The sequence below is a fragment of the Lynx rufus genome, unplaced genomic scaffold (genome assembly GCF_022079265.1).
Source record: "Lynx rufus isolate CCGP_SWC_20201006 ecotype Redwood Valley unplaced genomic scaffold, mLynRuf1.p SCAF_2, whole genome shotgun sequence".
Lineage (NCBI taxonomy): Eukaryota > Metazoa > Chordata > Mammalia > Carnivora > Felidae > Lynx > Lynx rufus.
Window position 1 is genome coordinate 1,552,760 of NW_025814834.1, and position 13,767 is coordinate 1,566,526.

The following is a 13,767-nucleotide window of genomic DNA, read 5'->3' on the forward strand; positions in this document are numbered from 1 at the left end:
CCTGCATCCGCCTTCACGTGGGGGCTGCCATATTGGCACACTTGACGCTTCTCCTGGTCTCAGCCGATTGGCTCAGGGATGGACACGTGATCCAAGCTGGGCCAATCAGGGTCTTCTTGTGCGGATACTCCCGATACCAGACAGGTGAGGCAGGGCTTTGCCCACCCGCTTTCTGTGCTGGCAAGCGGGCCAGTGTGGCCAACGTCAGCCTGCCTCCCCCTGGGGGCCCCCCTGGGACTTCCGCTCCCCCACCCTGCGTTTGGCCTGTTGGGGAGCGCAGCAGGAGATGGGGAGGAGGGGGGCCAGGAGTCAGGATACCTACCGTTCCTGCTGGCTCCCCGTCTCTGGCTGTGTCCCCGCTGAGGTCACAGCCCCCAGAGGCTGCCTCCTGTCTTCTGGTCCCTTGTGGTTCCCTTACCCTCTCCCTGCCCGCACGTTAGTAACTGGTCTGTTTGTTAAGCCCTCCTGGAATTACCCTAATGGACTGTGTCATCTGATGTCTGCCAGGATCCTGGTACCCCCTTGGAATTGTGCGCCAGAGCCCAGAAGGAGAAGCCGGAATTTGGGTGGGGGGCAGAACTGAGAACTTGACCATCGCGTGGCTCCGGGGGCCGGGGTCAAGCAGATGAAGGGCGAAGCCGTCTCCCTTCCCTGATTCCACCCCTCCCAGCCCCGTGCTCACAAGCTGTCCCAGCAGCCTCAGCATAAATTTGCTTTTCTGCTTAAACTATCGCAGGGTCATTCTGTTACGTGCAGCCAAAAGTCCCAACTGATACACCACCAGGCAACATAAAATCTTGTAACTGCTTCAGACTACTTTTAAAACAGAAACAGAAGAGTTTTCATTTCCTTCCAGCCACTAACTTTCCCACAAACCCAACACCAAAATGTTGATTACAGGTGCTGTTAGAGGAAAGTCGTCTTTAGCAGAACCAGGTAGGGATGACTCGGGCCACTGGAGAAGGGCTGTCCTGTCTCAGAACGCAGGTGTGCCAAGCAGTGAGGGACAGAGACCCTGACGGTGGGTGACAAACCGGGAACAGAGCCAACTACCGGCTTGTGTCTGGACGAGATGCTTCTCGGCTGAAGCTCTGGGGCCCACCTGCCTCCTCCTTCCGGCACCTTCCAACCACTGGACAGTCTACGTGCATCCTGGGCCCTGCTGACCTCTCAACTGGCCCACCTTGTGTGGTAGGCGGAGAAGCTGAGCGCTGGCCCCAGAGGGAGGGCAGGACCTCCTGCGAGGCAGCTTGGATCCGAAGGGCCCATGTCACAATGTGTGACACCCAACTTGGACAGCGAACAGTTTCATACAAAGTGTGATGCATTTGGTTTTGGGTTTTCTCTTGGCCAAACTTTTTTTTTTTTTTTCAGGTTCACAAAAGACTATCGGGAACGTTGGCTAGCTGGAGTTCCGATTCATGTGAAGATACAGCGAACACAGATCCTCGTGCACAATCCCGGGGGTCCTGGGCCGTCCCCCGAGAGCTGCGTTTTGATCAGTGTCTCCCTGTGAGGACCGACCGCGAGGGAACAGCTTTCCTCAGTCGCAGCTTGCGTTGGAGGGAGGGTGTCTCCAAAGATATTAGGCGTACGTATTCATGAGCCACAATCGATTCAAACGTTAAATGGAAACTTCACAAATTCTGTCCCCGCTGATGTGTCCCGGACCAGCTTAGGAATCGGTAGAAGCCCTGCCCTGAAGAGACAGACAGCTGGAGCCAGAAGGGACAGAAGGTAAGGCAACGAGCCGGCAAGTGAGGCCAGGTGTGCAAACACACCTGCGCGAGCCGTTCGCGAGTGCCGGGGACGACAGAGGACTGTCCCCCCGGCTTCCCTCCTCCTTTGCTCGCTTTATTTCAGTGCAGCCGTGTGCGATCGTAGCAGACGCTGGGTAGTGTCTGAAGTAAAACGCACAGCCACTTGTCCTCCAGCTGACGGAGGCGACCCGCCGCCTGCCCTCTTTGTCCCCAGCGGTCTCTTGCCCACCCCCCGTGTCATTCTCAGCCACTTCCAACATCTCCCGTTTCCTGCGGGTTCGCTGACGTTAAAATGCCCGCCCGGGGTTCGCGTCAATTGGCCTCTCGGCGCGGGAGGCCCTTCACTCTGCTTTCGCCAACGGGGCGCCATCTTGGTTCCTGGATCACTTTTCTAACAGCGACGGTGGTTATTTGGCTCCCGAATTAGCTCTTGTGGCGATGGCGAGTTACCCGTTGTACTTCGTGGCCTAAGACTGTCCGCGTAGTCTTCGTCGGCAGCAGCTTCATTCCCCGGGTGGGAACCCTCTGCCCACTGTCTCCGGGCCGCCTTCGTGCTCTGCCCACTGCCGGTGGGCGCCTCGGAAAACAGGGCCGGCCCAGGGCAGGCCTTCCCGACCACCCCGGTTGTGCCCACGCTGGCCGGGACACGGGAGTGTCTGACCTCGGGGTGTGGTCAGCAGGCTCCCTTTGGGCTCCACCTGCTGCCTTTTCAGTGTTTCGTCCCAGGGAAATGTGAACTTGATCTCCGGCGCGGCGCCCACGGCGGGGAGACCCGGCCCCAGGCCACGCCTGCGTCTCCGCCACTGTGTTTTGGAAATCCGTCTGATGTTTTGAACGAGATGAGCTCGAGGCAGGCCCCAGCCCACGGGCACTGGGCATGATTCGCATAGGTAGGCTCCTGAGCTGCTGTCTGATCTAGACCCCACTCGGGAGGGCGGGCGCCCAGAGCCTGCCGTCTCCCGCTCCTGCTTGGGGACAGGGTGGCCAGTAGGGTGGACCGCAGTGTGGACACAGCTGGGACTCCGACCGCCGCCCCAGAGTCCAGTGGAACCGGGACCCTGGGGCTGGGGATCCCCTCACGCAAGGCCGGTGAGAGGCTGGGTCAGACGCTTGGCGGGGTCCCGTGGAGCCGGGCTCGGCCGGGCCTCGGGCGGGACGGCTCCCGGTGCGTTTTGTTCTTTCTCAGGCTAACCGCTCTCGGAGCCGAAGTCCGGCCACCTGGGCTCGCGCTTCTGAGTCACTTCCTGGCGTCCTTGTCGCGCTGTAGCACTCTCAGCAGGCTCTTCTCATCTCTGCAGGCACGAACGATTTTCCCATTTGTGCTTTGCTGTGTTCGTCGGGCTGACATTTTTGTCGTTTTATTTCTAAGCGTGCAATTCGGTGGTTTTTAGTATATTCACAGATACGTGCAGCCGTCACCGTGGTGAGTTTTAAAACCTCTCGTTCACCCAGGAGGAAACCCCGGCCCTTAGCACTCACGCTCGGTATTCCCCCCGCCCCCACCCTGAGTCACGGCTGATGCACTTTGTGTCTGTGCACTTTTGCCTGTTCTGGACCTTTCCTTCGTGTCTTCTTCTCTCACCGAGCGTGTGTTTAAGGTCCATCCGGGCTGTAGCAGGTGTCAGCACGTCTTCCCTCGTCGTGGCCGAATAACGCCCTGTGGGGGATAAGCTTAGGAACCCCCCGGGCTTACACCAGTGGGTTAACAAGGCACAAAGAAATACGAAGTCAATATAATGCGCACACCCGAGTTTGGGTAAACCGGGTTGCCACTCCAAGAATAGGGGGTGCAAAGACACCCCGAGAGTAGGGAGGGGGTGCTGAGCCCCCAAAAACAGAGAGAGAGGCCAAGACCTGAAAGATAAATGGCACAAAGGTGCCCAATACACAGGAATAACAAGATTAGATATTCAGGGTGAAAGCACCCCAAACTTAGTCCTATAGCAGAAAGCTGCCTTCATAGGAGAATAGGGCCAGGTTCGGTAAATTGGTGAATTGGACTTTGGACCGCCGCGCTTTAGGCAAAGCAGCCCCGAGTGGAGATGGTTAACAACAGAAAAGATGTCTTGTCAACCCTGCCCTAGGCCGGCAAAGACAAACAGGCACGGCGCCTCCTCTCTGCTGTTAACAACCATCTACCCATCTGCCCGGCGCCTGGATTTTGTTTTATGTTGACCCAAGCCCCAAACGCTGTATGTCTTCGAAATCCCCCTTCCCCCTTCACATCCACAAGTTAACGTTCCTGGTCTCTTTGTCTCTTTGTACACGCCCATCGCGTTTGCAAGCCTCCTGACCTGAATAAAGACGGGGCAAGGAGCCTTATTCCGGGCTCTTGTCTTTTTCCCGAACAGCAGCCATCTCTCGTCTGAATCCTGCGTCGCTCTTTTGCTGGCCAAAAGAGAACTTTGGACTTAGAGTCTACGACACGCCCCTCTGTGTGGCTGTGCCACGTGTGGCTCTCACGGGCATCAGTTGATGGGCGTCGGGGGTCGGTTCCACCTGTTGATCTGAGTGTCCGTGCACAACTGTTCGCGTGGCCGCGTGTTTTCACTTCTGTTGAGTGTCTACCCAGGAGTGGTCGCTGCGCCACGCGGTAGCTCTGATTCACCGAGGGGCTGACGGGCGTCACAGCGGCTGCTCCGGTCGCATTCCCACCTGCAGAGCGCCAGCCTCCGGGCGCTGCCATCCCCACCAACACGCCCTTTCCTTTACAACCCTTTGTGTTATTGTGAGGTTGGTGGTGGTGCCGCCTCTTTTCCTTTCTGATTTTAGTAGTTTGGAGTCTCCTCTCTTTTCTCCTTGGTCAGGCTGGCTAACGGGTCGTCGCTTTATTGAACTTTCCAAGGAACCGGCTTTGATTTCATGGATTCTTCTTTTTTTTTTTTTTTTTTTTTCATTGTCTCTTTCATTAACTTCCATGTTAATTTCTACGAGCTCTTTCCCTCTGCTTCCTTGACATTTATTGTGCTTTCTTTTTCCGGTGTCATCAGATGGCAAGTCAGAAAGACTTGAGGTAGGTCTCTTCCTTTTTTACGATTTTATTTTATTTTATTTTTAAGTTTATTTTGAGAGAGAGCACCAGCAGGGGAGGGGCAGAGAGAGAGGGAGAGAGAATCCCAAGCAGGCTCAGCACTGTCAGCGCAGAGCCCAGCTCCAGGCTTGAACTGATGAACCGTGAGATCACGACCTGAGCCGAGATCAAGAGTCAGACGCTTAACGGACTGAGCCACCCAGGCGTCCCGAGATAGTTCTTTTTTAACGCAGTCACTTAGCGCATGAGCGTCCTTCTAGCGACGCTTAGCCACACCATGCACGTGCGGGCCTGTTGGGTCTCGTTTTTGTTTTATCTCGAAGTATTCGGAGGCTTACTTTCTGATTTATCCTTGGACTCCTTAGTTATTTACTATTTAGGGCGTGTCGTCTAACACGTCGCTTCGAGCTTCCCGGTTTGGTTACCATTTCGTGTCGGTCACAGAACACAGCGCTGTTTCCGTCCTTTCTCGCGATGGAGGTTTATTTGCGGCCAGCACGTGGTCTGTGCCAGAGAACGTTCCGTGCGTGCTCACGAAAGGTGTCTCCTGTGGTTGGTGGGGCGCCCCGTGGGAGGCTGGCAGGTTTTCTGTGCGCTTGGGTCTATTTCCCGGTGATGGTGTCCTGGCCACATCTGTTGTGGGCCGCGGGGGGTGTTGAAGTCTCCCGCCGTGGTTGTCGAAAGGTCTCTTGCACTCCTATTCCTGCCCCTTTTGCTCCACAGATCCTGGAGATGTGCTGGTGGGTGCTCTGCGATTGTCTCTTCCTCGCGGACGGTCGCACAGCGTCCCGCTGACCCCCAGCAGTATATTTGGCCCAAGTCTATTGTGTTTGCCACCGGGGCGGCCACTCCAGCCTTCCCGCGTCTGCCTCTGAGTGATGCACCCGTTTCCGTCATTTTACTCTCGACGCGTTTGCATCTCGGCTCTGCAGCGTGTCTCGAAAGTGGCCGTGTTCCCAGGTGGGCATCTCACCCCCGTTCACCGAGGGGGTCACAGGAGCTTGGAGGCACCCCTGCCCTGCCACCTGGGTGTCTTGCCTGACTCCGAGTCCCGCACTTTGACAGCTCCTACGTCACCTGCCGGTCTGCCGACGGCTGGGGCGAGTTTGAAGCCCCGGGTCCCTCGTGCACGTTTTCTCATCTGGTTTTCACGCTGCTCGGCGCACTAGGCCTGCTGCCTGCCTTTCCAGAAGCACGGGCTGAGGTTCGTGGACGCAGGATGCTCTGCTTGGGGCTCTACAGCCAGTGGGGAGCGGGGGGCCCGGCTCCAGGCCCCCGCCGCCTGGGCGCCGCCCCGCTGGGCCAGGCCCGCATCGCAGCGACGAGACGGCTCGGCACCGGGGGGGGGGTTTTACTCCCAGGTGCACGCACTGTGGCGGAGCCCCCCTCCCGGACGCCTGTCCCCGCACAGACGCTCAGCCCGGCCGTGGCCCGGCCGCTCCAGTCTCTGGCATCTCTCCGTCCCGCGGAGGTAGGAGGTGGGGGAGGTCGGGCGCCGGCTCCTCCGGGCTTCTGGGTCCCTGTGCCTCTTCTTTCCGTGGCCCAGCCGCCAGAGTCGTTGACACGGCAGCGCCGTCCACAGGGTGCAGGGGGTGGGGCTCGGTGGGTGCCCAGGGAAGGGGAGCCGGACACCGGGGTGCTGGCCACGTCCCCTGCGCCTGGGCTGCCAAGAGCGAGCACTGGATGCAGCGGTTTTGAAGGGACTCTCTTCTGATTTGATGAAGAAACACGGTGGTTTCTTTGCAGTTTCCCGCGTGGTGACAGGCCGCTCACGCAGCGCGCACTCGGCCGGAGGGAGGGGCGGCTGCTCGGCCTGGCGGTGGCTTCACAGCCTGGCTGGGCAGGTGGCGCACCGTGGTCTTAGAACCCCCCCCCCCCCACCGTGGACTCTGCTCCAGCTTAGCACCCCTCCCCTCTCGACGCCGCGCTCCACGCGGGAGCCAGGGTTCTCTAGCCTGCAGCACCCTCCGATGACCCTGCTCTGTGGCCACCACCTCCAGGGGGCGTGAGGCCCTGAGTGGGGCCGGGCAGCCGGCCAGGAAGAGGCGGGAAGGGGCTGAGCTCCCAGCCGACTGGTTGCCCTGGCGAACTGGGCGGGGAACGTGGTGGCGGGGGGGGGGGGGGGGGATGCCCGTGGCACCTGGGACACTGGCTCAGGGCTGGCGGCCAGGCACGACCTGCCCCACGGGGAGCCGGTTCGGTGAGTTGTCATGCCCGGGGGGCCTGTGGGCTGCTGGTCCCACAGAGATGCCCTCGGGGGGGATTTGCACGCCACGCTGAGGGTCCCCTGCCGGTGTCCTGTGGGTCCTGCATGCGTCACACCTGTGTCGCACATGAAGCCACAGCCTGGGAGAGGAGGGACCTAGAGGTCTTCTCATCTGTCCACCTCTGTTTTAGCCAAGAAAACCAGGACTCGGAGCATGGTCTCATGAGGAGGTGCCACGCGGGAGGGGAGCTGAAGTCCGGTCACCGGGCACGCTGGTGGTTCTGGGTGTCAGGGGACAGCAGGTGCTGCTCAGGTCCACGAGCACAGTCAGCGCCTCCACAGGTGGACATCTCCGCTGGCCCTTGTTGCTATCAGCTTCTCTCTGTCCCTCAGCTCTGCCCAGAGCCGTGTGGCCTCGACCTGGCAAGTTGCAGGGCGGGGTGGGGGGGGTGTCTCAGGCTTCCAGAACAGCAGCCCCCCCCCCCCCCACACACACACGCTGCCCTGTCCTCCTCCGGTTAGCCCTGAGCTTTGCGGACATCCCGCGGGTGCCAGGGAGTTCTCTGGCCCCGGAGTCCCCTCTCACCTGCTGGGAAACGCCAGGACCTCGGTCCCTGGGGAGCCGCTCTCCAACGATGCACCCGAGGTCCAAAGACTCACAGACGACTTCCTTTCCAGTTACAAAATATCTCACACACACACGACTGAGGATGGTGGGGACCCTCACCTGTGTGCCCACACCCACATCAACCAGACTGGCAGCGGAGGGTCTCCAAGGTGTGTCCTGGCCTTCTCGGGGTCGTGGGGTGATGGGGGCAGAGCGACCACAGGAGCGTCCCCTCCCGGCATGTACGGCCTGCAGGGCCAGGCGTCGGGTGGGATGCGGGGCTCCCCGTAGCTGGGCACAGTCACCCTCACGGACCACGGGGCACCGGGGCTGCGTGCTGCCCGCCTCCCGACCCGATGCTTCAGAGAACTGGGAGCTGCCGCCATCCGCGAGCGTGGCCTTCCCTCTCAAGTCCGCTGGTTTGTTGCTGCCCGCTTGGCCGTTGCGGGAGAACGCTGGCATTGGCTCCCAGAAATACACTCTGGGCTGGTGGCACTTACCCCCCCACCCCCACCCCGGGGGGCTGGCTTCAGGGAAGTCGGACCTGCCTGGTCGTGATTAATGGACACAGATCTGCCCGGGAGAAGCTAACGTAACAAGAGCCGTAGACCTCTGCCTCTGCGCTCCTGCCTCGGCCGCGGGCGCACGCGTGTGTTTCTTTTGGCCGCGGCCCAGATACCATCGAGAGGTGGAAAACAATCTGGAAATCTGAACAGTGTTGAACAAGGAAAGAAAATGCTCTATCGACCCAAACAAACAGAGATACGGTCTCTCCGCCCCCGGCCCCCCGACGTGATGCTCCGCTGGGTCTGGGAGGAAAACAATGAGACGCTGAAGGAGAAACACGTGAAAACACGCAGCCTGTGAAGACAGAACAGAGTGCATCCATCCCTCGGCCGCAGCCCCGGACAGACCCTGGGACCCCGGGGCAAGCCCCCCGGGAAGAGGGACCTGGCGAGCGGGGCAGGGCTCTCCCGGGGCTCCCGGCCCGGCCCAGGCGGCCTCTCTGTCTGCTCTGTGGACAGCACGGGCGTCCGGGTGTGATGTGAACGCCTCTCCACGTGTCACCCGCTTCCCTGTCACGGACATGTGAGTGATCTTCCCGCAAGGATGCGCTGCGCCGGGCGCAGATGGGCCTGGGACACGGCGGTGGGGGGGCCCGGGGGCTGTCACACGGAGGTGAGAGGGTCGGGGAGCCCGAGGGGCGGCGCCGGGGTCTCCGGGCGGAGCCTGGTCGCGGAGCATGAGGACCAGGTTGTAACTCCACCTGAGGCAGCAGAACCGCTGCCCTTGGAGGCCGTGTTCCGGCAGGTTCCACATCCGGTTGCATGGGGTCATGGGAAAAGCACCGGGGCCGACACTCTTGGTCCTTCTGGAAGGAGGGAGCACAGAGCCAGGTTCCAGACGTGCTCTCTTCATGGTGAGGGCGCCGGGGACCCACCGTGGGCAGCGGGGGGACGTGCGCACACAGGCAGTCGCCTCCCCCTCAGAGCCTCGGGCGTGGGCCAGGGGACCCTGACGGTGCCCCCGTGCCAGGGCCGTGAGGCGTGCGCTCTGGGCGGGCTGGGGGGAGGAGGGCTTCCGAGGACGTCCCCCCGCTGCCGTGCAGGGACCGCTCCCCCTTGCGCTGTCCTGACAAATGGTCGTGTGGCGAAGGTGCCGCGTGAGGTGCCGACGAGGAACGGCTTTTGGAAGGATTGGGGTTTGCGGGTCCAAGGCAAGGCCCGAAAGAGCTCTGCTGTTCCTCCGAGCCCTGCGGCTGCGCCAGGGGCCCATGGCCCCCCGGGGTGACCGAGGCCCAGGGGACAGCGGATGAAGCGATGGGAACTCACGGCCGTTCACCCAGCTCCTGGCTCAGCGTCAGGCGTGTGCCCCCCCCCCCCCCGGGGCCGAAAACCGCACGGCCCGGGGACGGGGGAGGGTGAGGAGCCGGAGGGCCGCCCTCCTCTCTGCAGCCTGCCCCCCACCACCCCTGGCTCTGCCTCGAGGGCTCCGCTCGTTCTCAGGTCCTGGGCAAGACCTCAGCTCAGTTGTGTCCCTTTCATCTCACAGAAAACTTAACCTTTTTACCCAATTATGGAGGACGGGATTCTAAAGGGGCCCCGACATTTCCCCGCGTGGGGCACCTGCCTGGGACACTTTTCCCCGTGCAATGGGGCGTGGGCACATCTGTGGACGCTTCACACGGCCAAGAGGACTTCGTGAGTATAATTCAGGCTGCGGGCCAGTGCACTTGGACGTCAACCAAAGGGAGGTCGTTTGGGTGGGCCCGGCCCAGTCGCTGGAGCCTTTTACGTCTGAGCGGGGAGGTCGGATCAGAGAGCGCGTGTGGTCCTGCTGGCCTGCAGACGGTCGCGTGATGCTGCCGGCCCGAGGGCCACCAAGCATGGGGGTGCGGGCAGCCTCCACAGGTCAAGAGAACGAGATGGTTCTTCCCCAGAGCTGCCCGCAGGGGACACAGCCTGGTCACGCGTCGGTTCCGGCTTCGTGAGACCCTGAGCAGAGAACCCGGTCACACCATGCTGACTCCTGCCCCACAGAACCGTGGGCCAGTGAAGCAAGCGTTGGCCGAGCTACTAAATCGTGATTATTTAATACGCAGCAACAGGTAATCATACAAAAAGCAGCACAAACGCATGGTTGCAAAGTTAACAAAACCAGGCGGCAAAAAGAAGGGAATGAAAACCACTGATGGTGAGTCCGCCCAGACGGGCCTCTGGCTAACGTCGCTGAGCAGCCTTTCATGTATTCTCTCTCTCTCTCTCTCTTGCACATTTACCAGCTGTATCGGGCTGCGGTTGACCTACACCACGTTTTAATGTTTTTAAATCATGGTACGGTTCGTCAGGTGGACGTGCGCTTGCTCCCACGAAGGCTGCCCCTCAATCAGGATATTGAACCTGTCCTACTCCCCGGAGTCCCTCATGCTCCTCTGAGGCCCCTTCCGCCCACGCCCGCCCATCCCCGCCACCCCCAGGTGCGTGATGACACCGTTCTGTCACTGTGCAATGCAGCAGTCCCCCCCCTTAACTGTGGTCTCAGTGACCGGCGCTCAGCCGTGGTCCCGGAGCAGATGATCCTGCATCACCAGCCCTCGTCACTGGCCCACCTCACCGTGTGGGCGTTCCGTCACCTCCCAGCCTCCCAGGAGGAGGGGCGAGTGCAGGGCAAGAAGACATTTCGGGAAGAGAGAGACCACATTCACGTACCTTTAATTATAGTGCATGGTTATAATTGCCCTATTATTAGTTATTGCTAATTTCGTACTGTGCCTGAGTTTAAAGTACACTTCACCGCAGGTGCGTATGTGGAAGAGAACAGTCTCTGGAGGGTCTGGTGCTGTGTCTGGCTTCGGGCATCCGCTGGGGGACTTGGAAGCATCCCCTGCAGATAAGGGCGGGGGGCGCTTCTGTGCTCTCACGTCCAAGAACCGTGTGTCGGTGGAATCATGCAGTCTGTGCTCCTTGGTTTAGTGTTTTGATCTCCGTGTTTCCTCACGCTGCCTTCAAATTCAGTAAGTTCAAGTCCATCTGCGAGGTCGGACCTTCCGTTGATCCCATCCAGCCACTTTCCATATGAGACTCACCGTTCTTGTCTCTGGGCCTGTGATCTGGGTCCTTCTGGCCTCTCTCCACCCTGTTTAAGGTGCGCGTCTCCCCCTCCCTCCTGGAACACATGGGGTCAAGTTATGACGAGGGCCACAGTGTCCTGTCTACCTACACATTCATCTGTGTCACGTCACCCTGTTTCAATCAACTTGTCCTAATGGGTCACACTTCCCTGCTTCGTGGCACGCCCGGTGGCATTTCACCGGATCCAGACGTCGTGTGCTTTACCTCGTCGGGGGCCACGGAGTTTCGTCGTCGCGTGACTACTGCTCTCCTCAGATGCGTGTCCTGCTCAGCGCTCCCCTGTCCTGGGTCTGTCTTATCAAGCTCCCCACACTCCAGCCCCTTGTCCCCAGGCGGTGAGCCGGCACCGGGGGGCGGGGGGCTCAGCTGGGCTTTGTTCCCATCCTGCGGCATAATGTCCTTCATTTCCTCATGGCCAGCGTCTCCAAGAGAGCCCTTTCCTGTTTTGTCCGGTGTTTTCTTGGTTCAGACCAGAGGGTAACTCTAGTTCCTGTTATTCCGTCTCAGCCAGATGTAGAAATATTGGCGTATATTTTGAAAAAGAAACAATCAAGCCAGACCCGGGGTTTTGAATCCTGGTCACCATGCCTGGAAATGGTCAGTCAGCGGGGTTCGGGCTGTCTCCCTGCAGAAGGCCCGGGGAGGTTGGCTGCAGCAGATCGAGCCCCACCCCGTGCCCTCGGGGTCACTGCTGGGCTCAGGTCCCCGTCGGATGTGCCCATGGGCCCGTCTCGTCTGTGGGAACCCCCGAAGTGAGCTCTGGGGAGCCGGGTCCTGAGACGCTGACCAGGGTCAGAGTGGGGCAGGGGGACCCTGGGTGAGGACGGGCTGCCCGTGGAGGAAAACTCACAGGCGAGCAGGAGATCCTTGTCGGGACCTGGTTCCCGGGGCCGAGGCGGGGAGGCAGCCGCGTCCACAGGGCCGGCCTCCCGGAGCCGACACGCTCACACCGTGAGTGTTGAAGGAAACCACGACCTGTCGTAACGGTGTCCCCCAAACTTTTTTAACGTAAATTTAGTGAGTTGAACCTATCGGTCTCCTGACTAGAGGGAATCCTTCTGTCCGTCCACACCCAAGTTCCCGTTCGGGGCCCTGAGAGCCGGCCGCACCCCCACCCCGTCCTCTGGTCCAGGACCCGGGAAGGGACGGGGCGCTCGGAAATTCTCTGCCATGGAAGCTCCGCGCACACATCGCTGTCCCGGGGATGTCAGTCCTGTCCAGCGTCAACCTGAGCGATGGTCCCCTAACCACAGCAGTGACACCAAACGAGAGGAAATTGCTTTCTGCGAGAGAGCCCAAATATCGCAGTTTCTGGATCAATAGAAGAGACGTGTTGAATAGAGTGACGGGAATGTTCGATTTGCTCCGTCTAGAAATCACATGAGATGGGAGCCATTTACTAATAAGATTCACATGTGTGGAACGAACCCATAAAACACCACCCTGAAATGGTAATCTTTCCAGGTCTCTAAAACATGGCGTAAACACTTAGTAATAGCAATAAAACCAAAGGAGGAAAAAAGTTGAATTTATTTTAGAAGACAAAAATCTGGCTGTGTGTCTGGGTTATTTTAGTGAATTTATTGGCAATAATAAAGATAGTGTAATTACAGTACTTATAAATAGGATAAAATGTAAGAATCTCATGCAAGAGTTATTTAAATACTCCGCAGTTGTAGAACATTATCTAAAAATTATAATCTGAGAGGTTTGAGACATCGATTAATGACTTCATGGCAGTAAAACTAAGAGAAAAACCAGAATTAACTTTAGCAGAGAGGAAAGTGTCGTGCTGTGGTTTTGGGTCTTCAGAAGCCTCCTTGGAGGATGGGGACAACTTGGAGGCAAGTCACTTCTGCTTTGAGGCTGCGTGGACAGTGCTTGGTGTAGACACATCTCTGGGCACGTCAATGGGCATATGCATGTCGGGGAGTCCTGGGGTGAGGCCCCGGACCCCTAGGCAGTTTCTTCCTCCCGTTCTGGAATCTGGGGAAGGACCGACCCTCTGCTGTGAGGCCAGGGTGAGGGAAGGAGGGAGCCCAGGTCGGCGACACCTTGTTCCATGGGCAGGCTGGGTCGAAAGAGTTCTGTCTCCCGCTTCTGACTGTGATTTTCTGCTGTGGCGAAGCGTTCCCAGGGCGGTGACTTCCCCGCGTGATCTTTAAGGGCATGGACTGTTTTGGCGCGTCCATTAATCCCGCACACATTTGGGTGTTTTCTTTATGTTTAACTCAGCCGCATCAATGTGTCCTTGGAACCTTTGGGTCACCGTCCAGAGGGCCCCCTGAGACCCGCTCTCTCTCCGTGTTCCCGAGCTTCTTTCCGCTGACGAACTGGGTCACCAGGCCCCCCTGCGTGCCAAAGCTCGGTCAGGGGCTCCCCGTTGTGGAAAACGCCCGTTTTCAAAAAAATCTTTATTGCAGGGGCGTCTGGGTGGCTCAGTCGGTTGAGCGGCCGACTTCGGCTCAGGTCGCGATCTCACGGTCCGTGAGTTCGAGCCCCGCGTCGGGCTCTGTGCCGACAGCTCGAGC

At 59.4% G+C, this 13,767-nt stretch overlaps 1 protein-coding gene across 2 annotated transcripts; it reads left to right on the plus strand.

The window, feature by feature from the left end:
- The first annotated feature begins 4,960 nt into the window (after nucleotides 1–4,960).
- LOC124516425 (B-cell CLL/lymphoma 9-like protein) lies at nucleotides 4,961–13,652 on the plus strand. 2 transcript variants are annotated; one of them, XM_047085746.1, is made up of 3 exons: nucleotides 4,961–5,751; nucleotides 5,857–6,262; nucleotides 7,189–8,739. In XM_047085746.1, the coding sequence occupies exons 2-3, from the start codon at nucleotides 6,011–6,013 to the stop codon at nucleotides 8,164–8,166; spliced, it is 1,230 nt and encodes a 409-aa protein (XP_046941702.1). In that variant the 5' UTR covers nucleotides 4,961–5,751; nucleotides 5,857–6,010; the 3' UTR covers nucleotides 8,167–8,739. The 2 variants fall into 2 exon arrangements, 1 of the variants encoding a protein (XP_046941702.1); XR_006963044.1 differs by lacking the exons at nucleotides 4,961–5,751; nucleotides 5,857–6,262; nucleotides 7,189–8,739 and adding exons at nucleotides 8,844–9,024; nucleotides 9,657–13,652.
- Nucleotides 13,653–13,767: the final 115 nt, after the last annotated feature.

Bases quoted from the DNA above. Each gene is read 5' to 3' on its own strand.
- LOC124516425 (XM_047085746.1), top strand. From the start codon at position 6,011: ATGCTCTGCTTGGGGCTCTACAGCCAGTGGGGAGCGGGGGGCCCGGCT. The intron at 6,263-7,188 runs GTAGGAGGTGGG...CCTCTGTTTTAG, and splicing joins CATCTCTCCGTCCCGCGGAG to CCAAGAAAACCAGGACTCGG.